The sequence below is a fragment of the Aquarana catesbeiana genome, linkage group LG01 (genome assembly GCF_042186555.1).
Source record: "Aquarana catesbeiana isolate 2022-GZ linkage group LG01, ASM4218655v1, whole genome shotgun sequence".
NCBI classification, from domain to species: Eukaryota; Metazoa; Chordata; class Amphibia; order Anura; family Ranidae; genus Aquarana; species Aquarana catesbeiana.
In genome coordinates, this window is record NC_133324.1 from 510,365,371 (window position 1) to 510,390,000 (window position 24,630).

Here is a 24,630-nt window from a genome sequence, read left to right on the forward strand (position 1 = left end):
CTTGGTAGAAAAATGTAGCTACATGAGAAACAACTGACTTTGTGCTCTAAGAAGCTTGCGTCAGCCAATAAAAATGACAGTGCTGGTTTAACAAAAAAACAAACAAAAAAAAAAAAAACCACCTGATTAGCATGCATGAGAAAATTTACTTTTTACAGTATATGCTCCAGGGGTGTCAGTTACCAGGAGCATGCAACTAGATCAGGTATTGGGCCAGGGGCACATAAAAGGTGGTCAGGAATTACATGTTTGAAGATGCATGCTGAAAGGCTAAGTCAGAAATGGCAACTCTCATATTTTTGCCCTGCAAGGTTTCCCGTAACTAATATTTAACTTCGAAGTGGGTTGATATGTTCAATTAAAGTTGAATTAGTCATTTACCTCTAAAAACAATTTGTATAGAAATATAGGTTCCTTGCAGTATAAGGGGTAAGATTTCTCATCCAATGGCATCCCAAGGGGACAATAAGATCTTTGGCCATCAAAAGCACTCACCACCACAAAACAATCCTGCTTTCTCTCCTGAGCACAGATTACTTTACCCACATATATCTTTGTATACCACTTATGCAGAGTTGTAAAACAGCCGACTGTATTGCAGCACCTTCGACAACAGGTAAATGTCTTTCAGCATATCTTTGGGGAGACATCAGTAAGACTATAGTCACAATTTAAGGGGAGAATGGTAAGAAAACTTGTTTTATTTTTTTGCACTGCTCATAGGGTGACAGGAAGTGTGGAGTGACAAAGTCAGGGAGTTCATGAATATAGGAGTGTGCATGTTCAAGCTAGACATGAGGCATGTGCACAAGGTCTTCAAATGGAATAAAAAAAAAAAAAAAAAAATCACACATACATACATAAGCAGGTTAGAGTAACAAAGCAACACATTAATAGACGCAGAAATGTTAAACCCATTCACAGTCAAATGAGGATGGGGTGATTGCTTTATTTACAGCCCACAGACGTATAGTACATACACAGTTAAACCCAATAAACGTAATATATACAAGTGTTAAGGAGGCTCTTTTTCTTTTAACCTCTCTCCCCATAGCTCCATAGGTTCTGGTCATTCCTTTGAAAGTGGAGAGGTATAAAGCAGTGGTTTCAATTCAAGTCACACGCATACTCATTCTATGCAAAAAGAAAAGGATAACTGCTCTACTGCGTCATCTCTCCTGCATACAGAAGAAAAGCAGTCAGATTGTACACATCAGAGGAGAACATAAAATGGACCCATGCAACCACTACGATGCCCAGCTCATACCAACCTTTGGCAGGTAGAGAGTAGGGAAACAATCTGTCACTCCAAATGCCTACCTAGCAAACATAGAAATTTTCATATTGCACACAGAGCTCTAATCTTGCTCATTCATTTCATAACAAATTGGAAAGATACTTACAAAACATTCAATCTTATACACAATTCAAATATAGAGATATCAATATTTCTCTCTTTATACATACATTTATATAAAAAGTTACTTTGGCTTTTGTGCTGAAAAAAAAGGGATGGTCACAAATTCTTGTTTAAAAAAAATTCAAGCGCGTCTCTTCCAGGAGAAACCCGCCTGTTCTGTCCATTAGCCCCTTGAAGCGGCCAGCTGATGTAGATATAGGCCTTCTAGCCAGGGAAAGCTCAACAGTTAAATTGGTGCAGCTCAGAGAGGCAGAGAAAACTCATGATCCTCCCAGGTATCCGAAGTGATTCTGGTCCGTTTCACACAATTGAAGACTTGGTTTAGTCTCAAGAGGGTCTTTGGTACACTGAAGAGGTGGTCTGACTTTGAAGAAATCAGACACATAACGCACCTGTGAAGAAACGTTATATAAAAACAGGTAAGAAAAATGGACTGATATGGGGGAATTATTTAAAAGAAAGGCTTTGACATTTTCCTTAAAATGTGCATGTTTGAGGTAGACTTTACACTATAAGAATACATAATGAGGAGGGAAAGAAAATAAAGGATTTTTATAAACTTTAAAGTGATAAAAAAAACCAAAAAAAAAACGATCCTTTACAAACAAACGTGTCATACTTACCTCCACTGTTCAGCTCATTTTGCACAGAGTGGACCCAAATCTCTTCTTCTGAGGTCTCCCGGCGGCTCCTCCCCGCATCAGATAACCCCCTAGAAGAAGCGCTCTCCCGAGGGGGTTACCTTGTGAGCGCGCTCCCAAGTCCAGCATTTGCATCCATAGACACAAATGCCGGATTCGGCTCCAGCGTCATTGGATTTGATTGACAGCAGCAGGAGCCAATGGCTTTGCTGCTATCAATCTATCCAATCAAGAATTGGGACCCCGTGAAGAGAGGGACAGCGCGTCCCCGAACAGATGAAGGGGCTCAGGTAAGTAAAACGGGGGGTGTGTTTAGGGGGCCGGTGACTGCCAGATGCATTAAGGTGAAAAAACACAAGGGTTTACAACTCCTTTAGGTCATAAGAGTAATGACATCACTGATCAGAATTTATTATATATATATATATAAATCTGTATAGTTCATACAGTTTATTAGGCTAGTAGTAACAGACTTACTGTGAGCGTGGCAACAACTGCCCCTTGAAGAAGTCCCACCAGAACATCACTCCAATGGTGTTTATAATCAGATACACGTGTATATCCAACATACAAGGCAAAGGACAAAAGGAAGAATTGTACAGTGGGCCTCAGAAGGCGAGCCCACTTTCCACACAACCGGGCCTGGATATATAACTGGGAATAAAAAGAACATTTTCATTACAAGGGCTTAATGAAAAGATTTGCATTTAATTGACAATAACCTACAGTCTAGGAAAATTAAACATTTTCTCTGTTAAAAAAAAAAAGCCCAGATGTAAAAAAAAACAGTTCAAGCTACATTTACATCTGACTTTAACCTTGTATTGCGTCGTTACAGTCCATTGAGCAGAGCTCAGATGGGAAGAGGGAGAAGCAGTACAAGGAGCTCATGAGTCTGCTTTTTTTTTTTTTTTCTTCACTGGTCAGTCACAGGCTGGGGGAGGGACAAACCACAGAAAAATCAGGCCCCCTCCCCTGCCAGACAGAGCTGTGCTATGTGAATCTCAGGACTGGATGAACAGAAATGCAATTCTTTTGGCAAGCAAAACACCCCAAGTGTATTTATTTGGTGCATTTAGCAGCCTCTGCCTGGAATACAATTCCAAATTTCACTTACTAAATTAGCTGAACTATATACAGTTCATTGAAAACTTCATTTACATTTCTTCTTGTGAACTGAGGCAGGGCTCAGTCCCTGCCAGGTGGCTTAATGTCTCTGGGACCTTAAAAGATGTTGCCGCTACCACTGCTGTAACAATCAGGTTCAGCTTTTTTGCCAAAGAGCAATGTCACTTGACCCTGCATATGACAGTTCCGGTATGGTCCCAACCACCTGCAGCAATATAATAATGGACTTAATCCTACCCAAGTTTCTTCAAAATAAAGACATTAGTTTTAGTTCATTAAGACCTTCAAATAAATGACAGATCCATACAGAAATTTCCTTCTCAGGTTTAAAAATGAAGATCCTTTTTCTTTTGGTCACATAATAATAAAATGCAGTGCACACAATACAAATTATGCACATCCACTGTATGGCTCAGTCTATACGTTATAAAGGGTTTCTGTTTTGTTACTCAAGACAATTCAAAGGTGTACATGTAGCATTTCGAAGACGTTTCCAAAACAAGAAGTAAAATTTCCTAATAGAATAGTCACAGAAAAGCGGACGTTGAAGTGGAGATATAGTGGAGATATATTTAATGTATCATAAGATCACAGGTATAGCTGCAGAAATGCTTACCGAGAGGAACAACATGCAATACATTCCAAACGAAGAGTGCCCAGAATAGAAAGACAGCCTAAAAAAAAAAAAGAAACTTTGAAATAAGAATACTCATGATATTAAAAACATTTTTTTTGCAAAAAATAATGAATGCTGTTGATGGCTGCACTATGGAAGTGGTGCAGAATTCCAAAGGGGGAAGAGATTATGTGCAACTTGCTGCTGCAATCATAGGTACAGAAAAACTACTACTCCAGGTCCCAGTAAACTAGTTAGGTAGGATATCATTTGGGTACCTTTCCTGTTTACTTGATAGAAGCTGAAAGCACCATAGTTTATACTATGCAATGTAAAATGTCCTTTTGCCACCCTATGTTAATTACAACGAGCACTGCACTGTATGCTATACAATGTGTAATACATGAGTGCTGTATTCTGCCCATACTAAAATTGTTAAAAACTCAATCAAACTTATTTGAAAGACGTTGAAAACACAGGTTAAAAAACTATTTGGAATTAGTCATTACCCTCTTCCCATTTTTCACCTGCCCTACATCAGGGCTGCTCTTCATTCAGAATCCACACCTTGTGTCAGTGGTGGCTGGTGCTCAAATTTTTTGAAGGGGGCGCAATCAAACTGAAAAATTCTGAAAAAAACCCCATCAATTGCAGCCTCACTGTGCCCCATCAAACGCAGCCTCACTGTGCCCTATCTAATGCAGCCCTGAGCCTCACTTACCTTACAGGCAGCTCCGCTCGGGCCGTGTGTTCCATGGAGCAGCCTACGTCATTTTTGGTTTCCCTGTGGAACAGGGAAACCGGAAGTAATGTCTTAATTTGAACAAAGCAGCTCCTGCCCATAGTAATACTACGGGCGGAAGCTGTTTGGCGCTTTGGATTGCACCGCAAAGCAAGTCAAAAGCCTGCAAATGAAGCACCTCGCCTGCAATCTCGTGATTGCATTGGCGTAGCGCTTCCCATAGTGCACCGTGTCCGATGCCCAAACACAGTGCACTCAAAGAATATATTTTTTATTTATTTTTTGTGTCTGCTGGGTGTGGGGGGTGGGCGGCGCCTGTGCGCCCCCTATGGACGGGCCGCCACTGCCTTGTGTTATATTTAAGGGAGCAATCCCCATCCACATCTGCAGTGTAATTTCAGCCCCACGGTGACTAATAGATAAAGCAGTGCTAGTACTTAGTCTGCAGGATCCCAGGAAATTTATATGGCCTATTATCCACAAATCTTTTTTTTTTTTTTACTTTGACTTGACAAAAGACTTCAGCGCTGCTTCTGTAACAAGATCTTTGGTATTGTGAATTAGGTTAATTTTGATGCCTGAAATATTTGTTTTTAATTAATCAAGCAGTATTATCAAAATTAAGTGACTCGTGACGTTTATCATATGCAATAAGTGCTACCGCAAGTGCCAAGTGTCTTATGATAACAGATTTCAGCATATGCAATAAAAAAAAAACAAAAAAAACAAACCAAACTTCCAATTAAAGTAACTGTTTATTTAAACCAAATACTTTTGTTTATGCCACTCACCTTGACTCTGTTACATTGGCATGGCTGCCCCGACATTCCAATTCTGTCACATATCCAGAGCAGTTAATCATTTTCCAGTCAGGGTCACACACAGCTATAAAGTTGGGACGTGGTCGGCCTATCATGTACTTGGCTAGATCTGTGAGAGACTGACTGACAGAGGCACCAAACAGAAATGTTCCTATCACCTTGTAGAGGGCAGCCACATAGTTATTACACTCTGAGCGGGAGTACAGGCGCTTTGAAAATACCATATACATTTCTCCAGAAGTGATCTGTGGAAAAAGAACAGTCATGAAATTAAATTCTCTGTTGTGGACAGGGAAACAATTTGCACTCACTAAGGCTCCGTTCACAGAAAACTCAAAAAACCCATGTCGCACTTGTGGTGCCACTAATTATTAATGGCACCCCAAACGCAGGAAGCAAACACGCAAGCTGAAAAGCGGCAAAACCCTGCATGAGCTACTTTGCCGAGCGTAGGGTAGCATACTGAATTCAATGGGCTGCCCTATGCGTGTCGCGGAAAAAAACATGTTTCAAATTGCTTGTGTGAACATGACATCATCTTAATGGCTTTAAAACAAACTTTGGAAGTCATAATGAAGTAGCTTCAATGATAAAATTAAATACAGACATAATATATTTAAGCAAATTAAGCCCAAAAAACGAAAACAGAGCCAAACAACTTCATAATATACTTTTTAAGGGAAACCTGTGCTGAGATGGCATTTAAGCTCCTACAGCCGACTTCTACTAAAAGCTATAGTTACCTGGCTGCCTAAATCAGGGATGGACTGACCATTTGGGCAGTCGGGTACTGCCCGAGGGCCCATGGCCAGCAGGGAGCCCCATGAGAGGCTCCTGGCAGAGAGAAGATCAGGGTTTGGTGTCCAGCAGGGGCATGACTGCAGCTGTCAAAACTGTATTCAGTCAGGCAGATAGTGTACCCCCCCCCCCTTTTTCAGAGGAATGGAAGAGGAAGGAGGTGCAATCTGCTCCAACCCTGCCCATATGCCCCTTTGTCCGCACACACTGCAACCCCCAGGGTACAGCCAGTGCTGCTGTGCCTGTGAAGGGGATTGTGTGGGCGGGGAATTTGAAACCAGTAGCAGAGCTACATTGAGAATCCGGAGGGCAGCCTTGTGAGTGAACGGTGGCGGAACTCTGTATTATAAAAGGGGGTATTGTGTTGATAGGATAACAGTGCTGGGGGATATCTAGGGTGTATGGGGGAAACAGTTATGAGGGGGGATCTGGGGTGGTTATAGTGGTAATGGTATCAGGGGCAAAGAGGGGTGAAAGTGTGAGAATAATAATGGGCAGAGGGATCATGGTGCAGAGGATTTCGGGTGGAAGTAATGGGTAGAGCAGGGATCCTCAAACTACGGCTCTCCAGCTGTTGCGGAACTACGCGTCCCATGAGGCATTGTAAAACTCTGACATTCACAGACATGACTAGGCATGATGGGAATTGTAGTTTCTGAACTGGAGGAACATAGTTTGAAGACCCCTGCGGTAGAGTGATATCACACAGTCCGGGGGGGGGTTATATTGAGGAAAATTGGTAGCAGGGTTACAGTGAGGGGCAATGGGCGGGGTTTGGAGGGAGGGGTCACAGTGTGGGTGGTATCAGGGGGTGGGGGGTGGGAGGAGGTCACAAGTATGGCAGAATATCTGTGAGGTAGAGAGGTGACAGTGGGGGAGGAGGGTGGTGGTGTCACAGTGCAGGAGTATTGGGGTGAGAATGGGTAGAGGGGGATATCAAGGGGAGAATTTGTAGAGGGGTCAGCCCTTGCCATCCCTCAGAAAAGTAATCCGCGGTGGATCGCTTGTTAGAGATGCTTCATGGGAGGAGATATGTTGCCTTCTCACAGTTGCGGTGTGGCTTTGAAAAGAGATTGGGAGTTTGATAACAATTTGGCGCAGCCTTATACACTTAAAATGGGTTGTATTAGGTGTGTGATGTGCCATGTGTACAGCGTACAGCCGTGAGGGGCTGCATAACCTTCTTTAGGTGGGTGGTGGGGTGGGACCCAAAGCTCAACGTCCTGATTTAATGCCACCCATGTGAATGAGTGCTAAAGCAATGGGGGAGAGTAGAGACATTGTATAAATGTGATCAGTGCATTGATTTTACAATGTAACCTTGTGTGTATAGAATGTCAATTTTGAGTGTGGGCAGTGAAACAGGGGGCACCATGAGTTGTCAGTTCACATCTGGTCTTAATGATCCAGTAGGTTCCTCACTTTCCTAGTCCTTGACCTGAAACGTGTATGTCAGGTGTCCTGAGCCAGTGAATGACAAAAGTACCAAAAGCGAAATGATTAGCACAAAAAGAAAAATAACATTTTCGAACGGGGTCACCATTGGCAGCTTCTATACTTTTCTCAGTACTGGTTTTATGTAACTGTTTGGGATAGAAGTGCAACTGCATAAATATGGTTTCTTTTATGCTCATGATAGTATAAATCATAATTATAAGCAGGTTCTCTTCAAAGGCATAAACCACTACATTAGGTCTCTGTAAATACTTACAATTATAACTGTGCAGGAAATGGTGACTCCAGCCATTAGACCATGAGTTATGGTGTCTTCTCGGTATGGATATCTAATTGATTCATCATCGCAATAGAAACCTCGTTTGTATGGCCTGTTTACCAGTGTCATAATAATAAACGGCAAGGATGCTGAGGTGGAAAAAAAAGCAACAGAAAACAGTCAGTTACAAAACAGATACCTTTTCTTTCATGAAGTGTGAGATTATACAGTGGTTTTAAAGTGGTTGTAGAGGCTAAGGGTTTTTTTTTACCTTAATGCATGCATTCCCTGCTTTAAATGTAACAAAAAAAAACAAAAAAAACTTTTATTTGCGCCCCCCTTAATACTTTTTCTGAGCCCAATTGCGATCCCGGACTGTGCCTGAGAGCAACAGCGCGGCACTCTCTCTCCAGCCTCACTGGACTCTCCATTGGCTCCCACTGCTTTCAATCAAGTGAGGGAGCAGAGGAGGGGGTGAGCCGCACTGTGTGTGTTAATAGAGGCACACAGTATGGCTCAGGATTAAGCCTGCACCAGTGCCTCCATAGCAAGCGGCTTACTATGGGGGCACTCAGAAGGCAGGAGGTGCCTGGAGAGCCGGTGGGGGATTCCTGAAGAGGAGGATCGGGGCTGAGCTATGAAAAACCATTGCACAGTAAAGTATAACATGTTTGTGATCGTAAAGGTTCCTTTTTTTTTTTAAATCACAATCTATTCTGGTAAGCAATAAAATGGTGGGTTTATTTTTTGCACAATTGTTTTCAATGACCTCTAGCTCCAGAGTGATGTCACAGTTCAGTGAAACCTGATTTATTCTATCACTCTCTCATAATGATCTGGGAGAAAGACGGGAACGGAAGGCAGTGTGCACACATTTCCTTCAGATGTTTTGTAAAGGGTGAAAGTTAAAAGAAAAAGAAAAAAAAAATGTACAAAAAGCAGAAAGAAAACTACAAACCCTAAATCAAGTGATGTAATTGTAAACAAATTGTTTGGTGTCCGATATGTTAATTACATGCAGAGGGGTGCAGCACATGGATTACTAGGACAAGTCTAAACTTTACTTTGTCTTCTACCTGGTCTAGCAGGTTTTGACTGAAGGAAAAAGCACCATGTCCCTACACAAGTTCTCTCACCAGATTTCTTTCATCTGATAGTAGTAGTTGGTACAAATACCAGTAGCCCTTTAACCCTGGTTTGCAATATCTACATTACCAACTTTAGTGTCTTGTGCTAGCTTTAAAGATGCCAATACATGGGAAAATGGAGCCATCTACAGCATGAAGAACATGGAGGAGCTGGTCATGATGGATATTAGGTATCCTCATTTGCATAACAAGTGGCCATCATTTAGGCATGAGTTACAAAAGGTTTTGGTTTGGTAGGTTTTTCACTATTTTGGAAGTGCATGTATGCTATTTTGTGCCTGGATAACTTTAATGGTTATTACCAGTCTTGTGAATCTGTAGCATATGTGGACTTAAAGTGATTGTAAAGCTTTCATTTTTTTTCATTAAAATAACAAACACGTTATACTTACCTGCTGTGTGCAGTAGTTATCCACAGAGTGGGCTGGATCCTTCTCTTCTCAGGGTCCCACGCTGGCGCTCCTGGCTATTCTCTCTTGTTGGGTGTCCCCCCCAACAAGCAGCTGAGGCTCTGTGTGTCCATTCAGACGGTGCAGCGTCCCACCCACCCCATCTCCTGATTGGCTCACTGGCTGTGACTGACGTCAGTGGGAGCCAATGGCTCCTGCTGCTGCCATTAGCCAAACAGGGGTGCGAGTCCCCAGAGAGGCAAGGCTCTTTTGGACATCGCTGGATCGAGGTGCGCTCAGGTAAGTAATAGGGGGATCTGGGGGGGCTGCTGCACACAGAAGGTCTTTTACTTTCATGCATAGAATGCATTAAGGTAAAAAACCTTGTGCCTTTACAACCACTTTAAGTGGTACAGGGCTTAATTGAAAATTACTGGAAAACAGTAGTGCGACACATGTTAAGTTCAGCAAATATGACAAAAAATCTGCATTACCAAAAAAAAAAAAATAAAGCCCAACACTGACTAATCTATTTTGAAGGTGTAAAAGTTTCTGTGAACACCACATGTGCTATAAAATGTATAAATCAGGTAGGGTAAAATTTGATTTCTCTAAAATGTAACATTCATTTTGTGACTACAATTAGAGTTCTTGCTCTTTCCTGAAAATGTGAAAAGACTACCTTTGTTTTTTGTCATTCAAGCCAGCATATCTGTTAACGAATTTCCAATCCTATTAGAATGGCATAAGACAATTTGATCACAACAATGTCAGCTTACTGAACCAAGGTAATCTGGTTGGACATTTACGATTAGGCTGTCTGTATACAGAAGTAGCGTGCTAGTGCTTTTGTCAAACATACGATCATCCTAAATGCTTTCTGAAAAGCTCTGCTGTTTCAGAACAGTTTGTTCATGATGCCCAGAAAGAGCAATGTGCCAAGAATGGACAAGCCACAGAAAATATCCAGTCAGCAGCATTTGACATTCTGGCTTTATCCCATTCACAGTCAAATAAAAAAAAATAAAAAAAGAGTTCTGATGCCTAGGGAATACAGCTAACAGAGGTTCCCCTGTCAGGAACATGAGTTTAAATCAGACTTATATAGAAAAATAAAGAGTTATTTTAAGATTTAGCCTACATTATATATAGAAACGTTAAAGCTAAACTTCAAGCACAAACATTTAAAAAAAACATTTTAAAAAATGATCATTTGGCAGGTGTGCAAATCCTCACAGTTAATCCATACATATGTCAGAAAGTACAGCTTTTGCCGCAGCCCCGTTTATCTGCCCATTTTCTCCCTTGTCCATTCACAGAATGCCTTAAATCTATGAACCTTTCACAAAATACAAGGTGTCCTAGGAATGGACAAGGGGAGAGGAGGGGCACAAACGACAGGATTGCCAAGCCACAGGTTTCATAACCACAGAACACCAGAGGTACAGAGATAGCTGAACTTTGACATATAAATATGTATGAATTACTCGGACCAGCAGTGTAAACTAAAATCAGACTCTTCTGCACTGTAGAGGGCTGTCACAGTTTGAAATGTTTTTCAGGCACTGCAAGACCTTTCACACTGGGGCTGCTCTGCGCTAGCGGTAAAGCGTCGCTAGTTTTAGCAGCGCTTTACCGTCGTTTTAGTGGCGCTTTTCGGCCGCTAGCAGGGCGCTTTTAACTCCCACTAGTGGCCAAAGAAAGGGTTAAAAGCACCCAAAAAGCGTCGTTGCCGAAGCGCTTGGGCAGCGCTGCCCATTCAGTTTGATGGGCAGGGGTGGAGGAGGAGCGATGTATACACGGCTCCTCCACCGCCCCAAAGACGCTGCTTGCAGGACTTCATCCAATGTCCTGCAAGTGCACCGCCCAGTGTGAAACCACTCAAGCTTTCACATTGGGCTGGCATGAGAGGCGTTTTTCAGACACTTTACAGGCACTATTTCTAGCGCTAAAATGTCTGAAAGATGCCTCCAGTTTGAAAGGGGTCTAAAACTTGCTTACAGGAGGAAAAAGCAAAGAGTGCACTAATCACTGTGGTAATGCCATTTCATGAACCAAATCAACAGTCTGGTAAACATAGGTTTTATAAAATGAAGCTAAATGTTTCCTATAGAAAATACATGACAGTGAAGAATAACTTGATAACATTTGCAGTTTGTTTGAAGTGCAAAAGTAGACCGTAGGATGTCTACTTTCTATTGTCAGCATTCCTATCGTAATGGCACCTGATGGATTCAGAGCACATAAAAACCTATACCAGATCATTTGTCGTAAAACTAAGGCTAAAGTAGAACTATAGGCAAAATTTTTTTTTTGGCAGAGTAAGGGAGGGTTATAACCCATCAGACTTTTTTTTGCCATTTGTGTCCCATTGGGGAGATTTCCAGTCACTTCTCCCATTGCCAAACAGGAAGTGAGAGGAATCCCTGCAAACTAAGGGAATCCCTTGGGGCTCCCCAGGTCATCAGAACTATTGCCCCCATTGGAAGATGTCCCCTCTTATTTTTCTGGGGACAATCAAAAATCTGTGATTTTCTTTTACTTTCAATAAAGGTTAACAGTTAAAATGGGGAGGGTGAATTTCCCAAATTGCTGTGGGGGCACCCGGCATAGAGACAGGAGTGCCGGCGTGGAACCCAAGAAGAGGAGGACCTAGGCTGCTCTGTGCAAAACCACTACACAGATAAGGCAAGTATAACATGTTTGTTGTAAATGAAAGAAAACACACAAGGCTTTAATATCACTTTAAGTTTACAAAAAATAATTAAGTGTCTCAGTCAACAGCAATGCTTTCTGATGTTTATTTAAGCAGGCAGGAACCAGCATGTAAAAACTGTAAACCCTTCCTGGGAAACAGAACAGGACCCTGAGATAACTGGTGAAGTTGTATATAGTAAGTCTACCACATATGTAGCTTCTCAACCATGAGCGCAACTAAAAGCACAGCCATCAGAAACAGTGATAAACTCCATTTTGTAAAGGCTAGACTGTGCATTCCAGTTCAAAATTGTGTGCATCAGGTCTGAATACAGTTTAGTAGACACAAGGGAATATGCAGGCTCATTACAACTGGGGCAAAACCATTTTTGATTGCTTGTGCTCTGCCTGACAAATATTCATATTAGTACTGGACCGCTGTCACAAAGATAACTTTTTTAACAGACATTAGCATAGGATCTCATGTGTGCTCTAATTATTAGCCAATTGCCCCTCCTCTTAAATATGTCCAGCCTTTTCACCTCACTTCCTGGGCTGCTTTCAAACGGATTTGCAGTTACAGCGCACCTGCGGGTTACCTACACTGCGCCATAGACTATTAAATATACATGCAAGTAAAAAAAAGTCCTTAGTCCATATAGACAAAGTTCCAATACCCAAAGCAGCGCTCCAATCAACAAAATAAGGTATGACCAGCATTCACATGTAAAAACATATGAGAAATCGGTAGTATGTTGATAGGTGATGGATTCTACTTAATGATAGGCACCATGTGAAACACATTCCCCTAGGGGTTTACACTCACCAAAGGGATGTAATTCACAAGCCTTGAACACACCAGGTGTCTCCCGTTTGGTCCAGTTATCTCAAACAGCTCATCGCCCAGGGTGGTTAAGTCATGTAAACAAAGGGTCCACAAAAAGATTTTGGCTGAAATGAGCTGATTGCCTTTGTCCAATCACAGAGTTCTGTTTTAACAAAAAACACAGGACTCTTGCTACAGGGAACAGCGATCTGGCTGTTTATTCTTCCTGCAGAGCAGGGGGAAAAAACAGCTAGATCAAAAAGTAGAAGCAGCAAATAACATATTTCTAGGCACACAGTTAGCGCCTTGCTTGCCTCTAGATGTTAACCCCTTCCTAGCCAGTGTCATTAGTACCCAGTGATCAAATACCACCAAAAGAAAATTCTATTTGTATGAAAAGAAATTATATAAAATGTAATTTGCTTAGTGTTGCACAACTGTGCAATTGGCAGTTAAAGTAGCACAGTGCTGAATAGCAAAAAAAAATGCCCTGGTCATGAAGGGGGTACAACCTTCCGGAAGTCAAGTGGATAAAGTCATTATACAAGTTCCATTAATTTTTTTAAATTTAAACAAACATGTTATACTTGCCTGCACTGTGTAAATTGTTTTTTGCACAAAGCAGCCCCGACCCTCCTCTTTTCGGGACCCCGCTGGCGCTCTTGGCTTCCCCCGCCAAGTGCTCTAATAGGGCACTCGTGCAGGCTTGCTCCCGAGCCACCCTGTCTGCATCTATTGATAAAGATAATGGGTCTAGGCCCCACCCCCCACTCCCTCGTTAAAGGATTTGATGGACGGGAGGGGGAGCCAATGGCTCCCGCGCCCATCAATCTGCCCAGTGAGGAGGGACAGAGACGGGAGAGTCGCTGCTCTTGTGCACATCACTGGATCAAGATTGGCCTCAAGGGGGGCTGGGGATCCTCTGCAACAGGTTTTTATTACAAGGTAAAAACCCTCAAGGCTTTGAAACTACTTTAAAATCCAGTAATGCATGGTCTCATCCTGCTCTGGACACGCTCAGTTGCTTTCTATTCTTGGCACTGTGCCTAAAAATCAGAACCACTAAAGGCCAATCAGCTGACAGTTTTAAGATTTACTGTTGCTGGAGAGAGAAGAAAGTGTCCAGACACAGACTGTGCCAAGAGAACACAGACTAGAGGGGGAGAAGAGACAAGCAAGAGAGGTGACAGAACAAACTCTGCCAGTGAGACACAAATGAGTTAAACTTACAAGGATAATGTCTTATCTTGCTCTCCTTCCTCCCTCCTCAGATCTGTGAACTTCAGCACTGTAAAGCCTCTATGAGCAATGTTAGTACAGCGATTTCCCCGCTAAGCTACTGTGTTCCGACAGGGGGACCGCCCCTCCGCCAGAACACTGGGTCAGAGCTCGCAGCCATTGGCTTGGAGTGCTGATCAGATGCCGAACAGCTGCTGTTTTCCAACATTCCCATTGGACAGAAGCCAGACAGGCTGCTGTACCGGCAGGCTGAATGTATTCTCTGCATTAAGGTATTAAACCACCCCACAATTTCCTCTCCCCCTTCTCTAAACACTTACCACTTCCTTTACCGATCCAGTGCTGTACCCGGCTTCAGGTCTCCTCTCCCTTCTTCCTGCTCTTACAGGTTTCAGTGAGGGCTGTGGGAGCCAAGGCTTGTGCTGCTGTCAGTCAAATCATGTGAGGAGGGGATGAAGGGGCATGAACGAGCAGCACTGTGTGCATCTATGGATGCACACAGCCTGGCTCAGGAGCAAACTCTGGGGACCCTTCATACACAGAGCTGGTTTACATTCTTAATGAGTCACACATTCTTAAAATGCAGGACAGTCATTCTGAGGTCATGAGTACACACACAGTCATAGCGCTCCATGTGTGGGTCGCTTGAGCTGCTAAAATTTGTTTTTAAAAACAATGCAATAGAACAGTCCAGGGTACAGATGAACAGCAAAATCTTACTTCCCAAGATACATTTAAGAAAGTAATTCTTACTATTATAGAAGCTTGCTTATAGGGGCACTCACACTCAAAGAAGATGTAAGGGACAGCTCTGTGCAATGTCATTGTACAGAGTAAGTATAAAGTATTCTGCCAGCATAAGCAACCCCTACATTATTAAATTTTACCCATCAGAAGCAGTTTGGCCTGTTGTATGTTTTTTCACATGGTGCTGTTGTATAGACAGTATCATATATAGAGTGACTGACACTTACTATGCACTGAACATTTGTAACGCACAAGACTAAGAGGCATACAACAAATCCTTATCTGGTCAAAAAGCCGTTGGCACTTTGCTCTCAAAATGCATTCCAAAATGAGCAGTCATGAGCAAACTACACTAAACATGGTACAAATACTTGACTACATGCCTCCAGCTACAAACAATGGGAAAGTGTGGGTCAAAAAAGAAAAGCAAAATAATAAATAAAAAATTTCTGTCCAACCCACAGTTTCCATGAAAAACTGGGCCTGATAATGGCAACATCTGCACAGTTTAGCCTGCAGTTTTTTGCATCTGAAACTAATCTGAACACAGGCAGAAAAAAAAAATAAAAAAATAAAAAAGTGTTGAAAAACACAGAATTGTTGACATTTTTGTAGATTTATTAAAAAAGGAAAACTGAAATATCACATGGTCCTAAGTATTCAGACCCTTTGCTGTGACACTCATATATTTAAAGGGGTTGTAAAGGTAAAAATTTTTTCACCTTAATGCATTCTATGCATTAAGGTGAAAAAACTTTTGACAGTACCGCCGCCCCCAGCCCCCCCGTTTTACTTACCTGACGCCTCGAATCTTCGCTCCTCGTCCTCGTCAGCTTCATTGCAGCTCAGCCTGGTCGCTGATTGGCTGCAGTGGATGGATTGAAAGCAGCGCAGCCATTGGCTCGCGCTGCTGTCAATCACATCCGATGACGCGGCGCGCCGGGGGGAGGGGCCGAGTGATACAGCGAGCGGCTATAGCCGCCGGCTGTATCACGAGAGCGCGCCCGCAAGCACTCACCACCGTGCGAGGGAGCTCGCATGAAGGTGGTAAATGCTTGCGGGGAGGAGCTGAAACAGCCGCCGAGGGACCCCAGAAGACCAGGTTCGGGGCCACTCTGTGCAGAACGAGCTGCACAGTGAAGGTAAGTATAACATGTTTGTTATTTAAAAAAAAAAAAAAAAAACATCTTTACAACCCCTTTAACTCAGGTGCTGTCCATTTCTTCTGATCATCCTTGAGATGGTTCTGCACCTTCATTTCAGTCCAGCTGTGTTTGATTATACTGATTGGACTTGATTAGGAAAGCCACACACCTGTCTATATAAGACCTTACAGCTCACAGTGCATGTCAGAGCAAATGAGAATCATGAGGTCAAAGGAACTGCCTGAAGAGCTCAGAGACAGAATTGTGGCAAGGCACAGATCTGGCCAAGGTTACAAAAAAAGTCTGCTGCACTTAAGGTTCCTAAGAGCACAGTGGTCTCCATAATCCTTAAATGGAAGATGTTTGGGATGACCAGAACGCTTCCTAGAGTTGGCCTTCCGGCCAAACTGAGCTATCAGGGAGAAGAGCCTTGGTGAGAGAGGTAAAGAAGAACCCAAAGATCACTGTGGCTGAGCTCCAGAGATGCAGTCGGAGATGGGAAAAAGTTGAAGAAAGTCAACCATCACTGCGGCCCTCCACCAGTCGGGGCTTTATGGCAGAGTGGCCCGATGGAAGCCTCTCCTCAGTGCAAGACACATGAAAGCCTGCATGGAGTTAGCTAAAAAACACCTGAAGGACTCCAAGATGGTGAGAAATAAGATTCTTTAGTCTGATGAGACCAAGAGAACTTTTTGGCCTTAATTCTAAGCAGTATGTGTGGAGAAAACCAGGCACTGCTCGTCACCTGTTCAATACAGTCCCAACAGTGAAGCATGGTGGTGGCATTTTTCAGCTGCAGGGGCAGGACGACTGGTTGCAATCGAGGGAAAGATAAATGCGGCCAAGCACAGGGATATCCTGGACGAAAACCTTCTCCAGAGTGCTCAGGACCTCAGACTGGGCCGAAGGTTTACCTTCCAACAAGACAATGACCCTAAGCACATAGCTAAAATAACGAAGAAGTGTCTTGACAACAACTCCATGACTGTTCTTGAATGGTCCTGCCAAAGCCATGACTTAAACCCAATTGAGCATCCCTGGAGAGACCTAAAAATGGCTGTCCACCAACGTTTACCATCCAACCTGACAGAACTGGAGAGGATCTGCAAGGAGGAATGGCAAAGGATCCCCAAAGACACAGCCATGAGTCTTTCCCAAAAAGACTCATGGCTGTATTAGATCAAAAGGGTGCTTCTACTAAATACTGAGCAAAGGTTCTGAATATTTAGGACCATGTGATATTTCAGTTTTTCTTTTTTAATAAATCTGCAAAAATGTCAACAATTCTGTGTTTTTCTGTCAATATGGGGTGCTGTGTGTACATTAATGAGGAAAAAAAATGAACTTAAATGATTTTAGCAAATGGCTGCAATATAATAACGAGTGAAAAATTTAAGGGGGTCTGAATACTTTCCCCACTGTGTATATATGTGTGTGTATATATATATATATATATATATATACACACACACACACACACACAGGAAACTGTTAGTCCTCATGCACACGGACGTTTTTACAGCTGCTTTTTTGAACTTTTTTTGCAGCTTAAAAAGGCCTGTCTATGTTAGTCTATGGCTTCATGCCCACCTAGGCGTTTTTGAGCTGCAAGTGGCATAGGCGTTTTTAAGCTGTAAAAAAAACCCAGGACCAGTGGGTTCTGAGAGACGTTTTTCAGCTGTAAAAACGCTCTAACGCCGAAAACGCTCAAAAACGTCATTTACCAACGTTTTTTAGCGTTTTTGATCCATTGAAAAAAAAAAAAAATTTTGAAAAAAAAAAAAAACGCTCAAAAACGCTAAAAAAACGCTATTGCAAAAACGCTGAAAAAAGTAAAAAAAAATCACTGCAAAGATACTGGCGTTTTCATAACGTTTTTTTTAACAGCCTGTGTGCATGAGGGCTTAAAGTTATCCAAAGTGTGTTTATATCTAGAGTTTTTTGACTTTTATAAATAACTTTTCGGGTCGGTTCACACTGGGGCGACTTGGGATCCGACTTGTACGCCCTCAAGTCGCCCCAAGTCGCCCCAGAAATAGATTCACATTGAAGTGAATGGGAGCGTCTTAATAGACACTACTGAAGTCGCTCCGACTTCAGAGCGTACTCCCTGTACTACTTTGATCCGACTTGGTAGGCGACCTGTACCATAGAAATCAATGGAAGTCGCCTCCAAGTCGGATCTCTCTGTAAAGTCAAGCGACTTTGCAGGGAAAACCCCTCCCTCCCCCCCTCCCTCCCAGAGAGCTGATTACCCTGTGATTGGCCACAGCCGAAGTCGCCTGTCATGGAGGCGACTTCAAGTCGCCTTGTAATTTGCTGAAGTCGCGCTGAAGCCGCGGTACAAAGTCGCGCTGAAGTCGTGTTGCCCCTGTGTGAATCGAGCCTTCATGTATCTCAGTCAGTCTGTGGACTGCATTTTATCTTAAGCAGAACTCTAGTAAAGCAGCTAAACATACAACTGAAATGCCCAAAACAGGAGCGGTGTTTCTTTACCTGCTGAAGGATTTGTAATTATGGTCTGCTAGTCTTGTGATCAAAAAGCTAGGAAGGAAACCACACAAAAAATATTTTTAACTTACAATTTGAGGTTATAGTGTTGCACTGTACATTTCCAGTTTCCAAAATAGTTTGTAGATTTATCCTTAGTGTCACAACTTTGTCTATTTCGTTATTTCCGGTAGGTGCTGTATTTACTCTTGCTATATTTTTATCTACTATAAAGCCCAACTCCAGGAAAAGTTAAAATCCTCCCTTGCAGTGGGGAATTAGCTAAATACTAATTTAGGTCTAGCGATCGGGTAAAGCAGTTTTACCTACCAGATTCACGCCCAAATGCTGCAGCATTGTGGGGACCGGTCTTGCAGAGGAGCAACCCTTGCAGTGGGGGGGGGGGGGATGCAGAAATTTGGTTTTAACTATTGTATAACTATTTTAGCATTAAATCCCAAGTTTTGCTGAAATGTAAAAAAAATAAATAAATAAATAAAAAAAGCACAAGGGTCATAACTTACAGTCAGTACGATTTGTCCCGTGCCGATTCTTCTTTTAGGAGAAATCTTCCTCTATTCTAACATCCCCTCCGACCTAGCTGCTGTAATCTTACTGTGTGGTGGGGGTTAAAACAACTAAAGGGTTGTCAGAATCTTTCATCAACAGGGCTTGAATATGTTCACACTTTCCTGCCAGATCCACCAATCCTAGAAGCCATACTACAGCCTCTATGAATGACACGGGATCTGTGAATGGAGGGGGCACAGCTATCAGTCCATTCTCCATTCACAGATCTTAGACATTGTAGGGACATGTCCTTATGTTCCTTGTGCTAATTTGTAGGTTTTTGATGCAAGCTAAGCCTACATTTTCATGCTTACAAGTATATAAAAACATATTCATGTCATGTTTTCTGAAAAAACAAAACAAAAATGTTATACTAGTAATGAAACACTTAGGGGTTGCTTTACTAAAACTTGAATGCATAATCTGGTGCAGTTCTGCACAGAGACCAATCAGCCTCCAGGTTTTTCATCAAAGCTTTATTAAACAAGCTAACGTTAGAAGCTGAATGGCTATCCTGCAAAGCTGCACCAGATTTTACCCTCTCCCGTTTTAGTAAATCAACCCCTTAAAGTTCCACTAAAGTCTAATAATAAAAAAACTGAGCAGAGGGGCTCTTTATTGCAGAAAAGACAAGCAATGTCTTTTCTGCAATAAAATAAGCCTACCTGTCAGCTCACAGCCTTCCGCATATGTGCAGCTCTGTTAACATTCTGTAAGAGTTCCTGTGTCCTGCATATGCGTGGGAGTGACGTGACCCCACGCTGACCAATTGAGATGGCTAAAGACTGGCACCCGGAAGAAGCCAAGAAGAGGTTGTTGATGCCAGCAAGAAACCGTGTGGATGTTGGACTATTGAAACAGAGGATAGTATTGCTGAGTTTAGCTCTGCTTCAACACGTATAATTTCATTACATTGTTCACAGAAAAAGCTGCTCAAAACTAGGGCTAAAACATATTGCCTACTCACTGCCTTTCAATTGCCCTCTGAAAAGAGTTTCACTGAAAATCACTTTTCAGACGGGCCTATGCAGGTTAGAACTGAAGATTCCATGCAAAACAGTATGAATTGATGACGAAGGGTTTGTCCCTTTGAGATCCCTTCGGCTGTGTGTTGTGTATAGGGCCAAACTGATCTCATGAAAAACTAGCATTTTAAAAATGATTATTCTATAGCCCTGACCATGAGTAAATGTATGATGTACAAAAACGTATACTATACAGTTAAAGTGGTATCAAACCCAAAATGATATATATTTCAGCTTGCCAAACGTTAACTGTCCTGGCTAACACACCTTCTGTATTAGAGCGCTCCCTCTCTGCATAAATAAGCACAGGTTGCACCTTCGGACAGCAGCTTTGCCAGTCTGGGGGGTGGGGGAGTGTAAGATGTACTAGAAGATTTAAATACACAAATTGAAGCCAAACTTGATCTAACACTTTATAATCAGTTACCGCAACCAATTTTTTTCCTTTTACCATAAATAAAACTGATCATCATTGTAAGCATCCTTGTCAGTTAAATGTTTTGTCTCATTCCTGGTGACCGTGTTTTTTTTTTTTTGAAAAACAGGATTGTGTGCGTTTGGCTGTAACTTTAATTTTTTACAATATTTTTTTTTTTTTACCCCCATCACATAGGTGACAGATTCTCTTTAATGCGACATCCAGGGTCTAAAAGATGCTGCATGTCTCCCCTGTGAATCACTGAAGGTAATGCAAATCGCACTGCATTACATTCTCTCTCAGACTTGATGGGCGGGGGAACTGTCAACATGGACCTGGAAGCGATGTCACACGTCACTTCCGGGTCAAAAACTAGGAGAGGCGAGCGGACTGGAGCATTTGAGCAGCAGAATAGGTGCCAGGGCGACCTGGGGTTTTTTCGAGTCCTGGGCTAACATTGGGGCCACTATCGCCAATGCTAGAGGTTATTATAGCGGTCACTGGCACTAATGTTGGGGGGGATTTTTGCTATCATTTACACCAAAGCAGGGAATTATTGCCTCCATTGCAACCAGTGCTGGGGATTATTCTTGCTGCCACTTATACTGCTGGGAACTACTATTACTGCCCCTGACACTAATGATGGGGCATATATTACTTCCACTTTTTCAGTATATGTAAAAAAAAAAAAAAAAAAAATACAGCAGGACTGAAAATCTTCAAAAAGGTATATTAAAGCCCCTTCATTTTGTATAGCCTGCGTAGCTCAGTGCATGCCTCAGAAATCATAGGTGTGGTAATACATTGATTTATTTAAACAAAGTAGTAGTATAGAATTGTTAAATAAATTGCCTTTTCCAACCCATCCTTACAACAGCTTTGAGGCAAAACCAATACATTAAATATTTTATGTGAAATTTACCTTAGCCTGATGTACACTTGACCCACCCAGCAGCAGGTCTGACTAAAGCCACAGCACAAGCCCAATAAAACAGCACTCATGAGAAGCACGGCATTCCAACTATTTCACAAGGCAAAAAAGCTACTACTGTAACCTTTTCCTGTGGGCTATTAAATCATTCTAAGGGAAATGATCATAAAAACAATAGTTATCTGTTATGCCAACTATGTATACAATTTTAATGATATCAATGTGGAAAATTATAATTGTATTTGTTTAAACAATTACATTGAAACATATTGTAACGTAACTAGATAAGGGTCACAACAGGCACCTGCTCTCTGTAATAAGTGGTGTGTAGTAGTGGGAAAACAAACAGCAATGAAAGATAGTTGGACTTGGGCTACATTCAAAGTCTGCCGTTTACATTTGCTGACTTTCCCCCTTGCTGAAAAACTGTAAATAAATATATTAAAAACACCTGTAGGGGGAATGAGATATAGTATTCACCTATCCTCTAGCTTCCATGGTGCAGGGGTTAACAATCAGCCTCTGACAAGGATCCAGGGAATACTCCAAATCTCACCAGAAGTCTCTTCAGCACATTCTCCGCAACAAGATTTGTAGTACATTAAGGCTCGTTCACAGTGTGGTGACCAGAGTTTTGCCACACTGGATGAATGCCCACTATGTCATCACTAGGATACATAGAAAACAATTGTGTTCTATGTGCCCCGTTCCTACTGCAACACAGCCAGAAAGTGCGGTGCAGTGAGCTGTGGTAGAATACAGGCATGCTGCCTTTTATTACAGGTGCCGCAAGTCACTGCCCAGCAGTGCAACACAACACGCTGCTCTGCAGAGACATAAATTAAGTCATTTTTTCACTTCAAATAAATGTAACCAAAAAAAAAAAAAAAAAAAAAAAGAGAAGAAAACACAGCCCCCCCAATAGAAAAGGACAGTTGCCTTTGCATTAAAATGGAGCATTTGGTGTGAAGTCAGTGTGCATGGGCCCTTACATCTCTCAGATCTTACAAGAAAGAGCAGTCACAGGAATGAACAGTGGAGTACACACTACATTGAAAAAAATCAGTGCATGTCCTACTCCCAGTGCACACCACTGTAAACTGAACAGGCCAGAACACAATTTTACTTGTCCATGTGTTTGGATGCCCTGCACAGTCCCAACGCACCTGTTGTGAATAGGCCCTCCAGTCCATCTGTTAAAAAGCAGTGGCTGTGAGAAACTCTGAGCCCAGACTACATCAAGATAATGAAGGGAAATAGTCTTCTAATTAACTGGACCTGGATAGGGAGAAAGAAAAATGATGTTCTAGGTAAACCAGAGTTCCACCCAGACTGCGGATCCGATTCCTCACCCCCTCTTCAATGCCACATTTGGCACCTTTCAGGGGGGAGCAGATACCTGTCAAAACCAGGTATCCGCTCCCACTTCCAGGGAAAGATCGCCACCATCTTGTGCGGTGATCTATGCAATGTCCTTCCCCCTGCTGCCTTCTGGGAGACACACAGGTCCCAGAAGACAGCAGGGACCATTCAGAAAGCGCAACGCGACTCACGCATGCGCAGTAGGAAACAGGCTCTGAAGCCGCAAGGCTTCACTTCCTGTTTCCCTTAGTAAGGATGCTGGCACCTACACCCGGAGCCAATAGATGGGTCAGCTTTGGGTGCCGACATCGCAGGCTCCCTGGACAGGTAAGTGTCCTTATATTAAAAGTCAGCAGCTGCAGTATTTGTAGCTGCTGACTTTTCATTTTTTTCACCCAGGCGGAACTCCGCTTTAAGGTGAGAGACTGAAATTTTGAAAGGTAAAAAGGAAGTTCTGAGCCTCAATGCCATAATTTAGAATTTAGCACACCAATAGCTGCGTTCAGGTTTTTTTTTTGTTTTTTTTTTTGATTAATGGGCTGCTTTATACATGTGAAACATGCAAAAAAATTAAAAGGTGTTGGCATGATTTTTAAAATTGCCAACACACGGTACTGTGCATTTTAGCATGCACAAAGCGCATTTGCTAGATGTGCAAAAGGCAGCACATTTCTCTGTGCAGCAGAAAAAGGTAGTGCTTCTGTCATTATTCCTGTTGGGCCTCATGCACACGAGACGCCGGTGCATACTCTGCTGAACACGTTTTTAAAAGCTGAAACCGGCGTTTAGAAACGCCCGTTTTACCGCGTTTGCGCCTAGAAGCGTCTGCAGAGCAGAGAATGACATTTTGTGACCTGACTTTGGGGCCCCATATCTCAGGGCCACTTGGTGCTAAGAACCCCAAATTTGGATATGTTATAGTGTTAGTCCACCTTTGTTAGCACACCAAATTTGGGGTTCCTAGCAACAAGTGGTCCAAGATATGGGGTCCCAAAGTCGGGTCGCAAAATGCCAAGCACTTTTTTGCAGCAGATAATGACATTTTGTGACCCAGAATTTAGGGCTCCGTATCTCAGGGCCACTTGATGCTAGGAACCCCAAATTTGGATATGTTATAGTGGCCCCGAGATATGGGGCCCCAAAGTCAGGTCATAAAATGTTCCTTTAAAAACACCTATAAACACAAACGCGGCTAAACGCGGTACCAGCGTTTAGTCGTGTTTGGCGTCTAAAACGTGGAAAACTTTTGCGCCTGAACCCATTTTTTTGCTTCTGGAAAAACGAGGTTAAACGCAACTGCCTAAAAATGCCAAAAAACGAGACTGTGAACGAGCCTCTGAACGTAAGTTTAACAGGGTTTCGTGTGCATGAGGCCTTAGTAACCAAGTAGCTGTGCCAACAGGAGTAGTGAAAGCAGCAGAGAGGAGGGGAGAGCCAGGAGGAGGTGCAGGCTGTGCTCTCTGCATCCTGTCTGTATCTGCAACGGTACAGGGTTGGGGCAGTTTTTGTCCTTTTACTGCAGGACCCCAGCTGAGAAAGGCTGCTGTAGATCAGTGGTTCTCAACCCTGTCCTCAAGTACCCCCAACTGGCCATGCTTTTGGATTTTCTCTTGGATACAATAGCTGTCCAAAATACCAAGCCATTGACTCCGATTTAAAGCACCTGTGCTTTAAGGGAAAGGGAAAACCTGCAAACATTGCCTGTTAGGGGTACTTGAGGACAGGGTTGAAAACCACTGCTATAGAGAACCCTTCCCGATCTT

At 42.6% G+C, this 24,630-nt stretch overlaps 1 protein-coding gene across 1 annotated transcript in view; it reads right to left on the reverse strand.

Moving 5' to 3' along the window:
* Positions 1-906: 906 nt before the first annotated feature.
* Positions 907-24,630, reverse strand: part of PLPP2 (phospholipid phosphatase 2) — a 58,412-nt gene continuing 34,688 nt past the window's right edge. The window contains exons 2-6 of the mRNA XM_073593974.1: positions 7,878-8,029; positions 5,339-5,613; positions 3,806-3,863; positions 2,539-2,715; positions 907-1,812 (exon numbers count right to left, since the gene is read on the reverse strand). Of these exons, the coding sequence (XP_073450075.1) occupies positions 1,681-1,812; positions 2,539-2,715; positions 3,806-3,863; positions 5,339-5,613; positions 7,878-8,029 (794 nt within the window). The 3' untranslated portion in view covers positions 907-1,680. The remainder of the gene's footprint in view (positions 1,813-2,538; positions 2,716-3,805; positions 3,864-5,338; positions 5,614-7,877; positions 8,030-24,630) is intronic.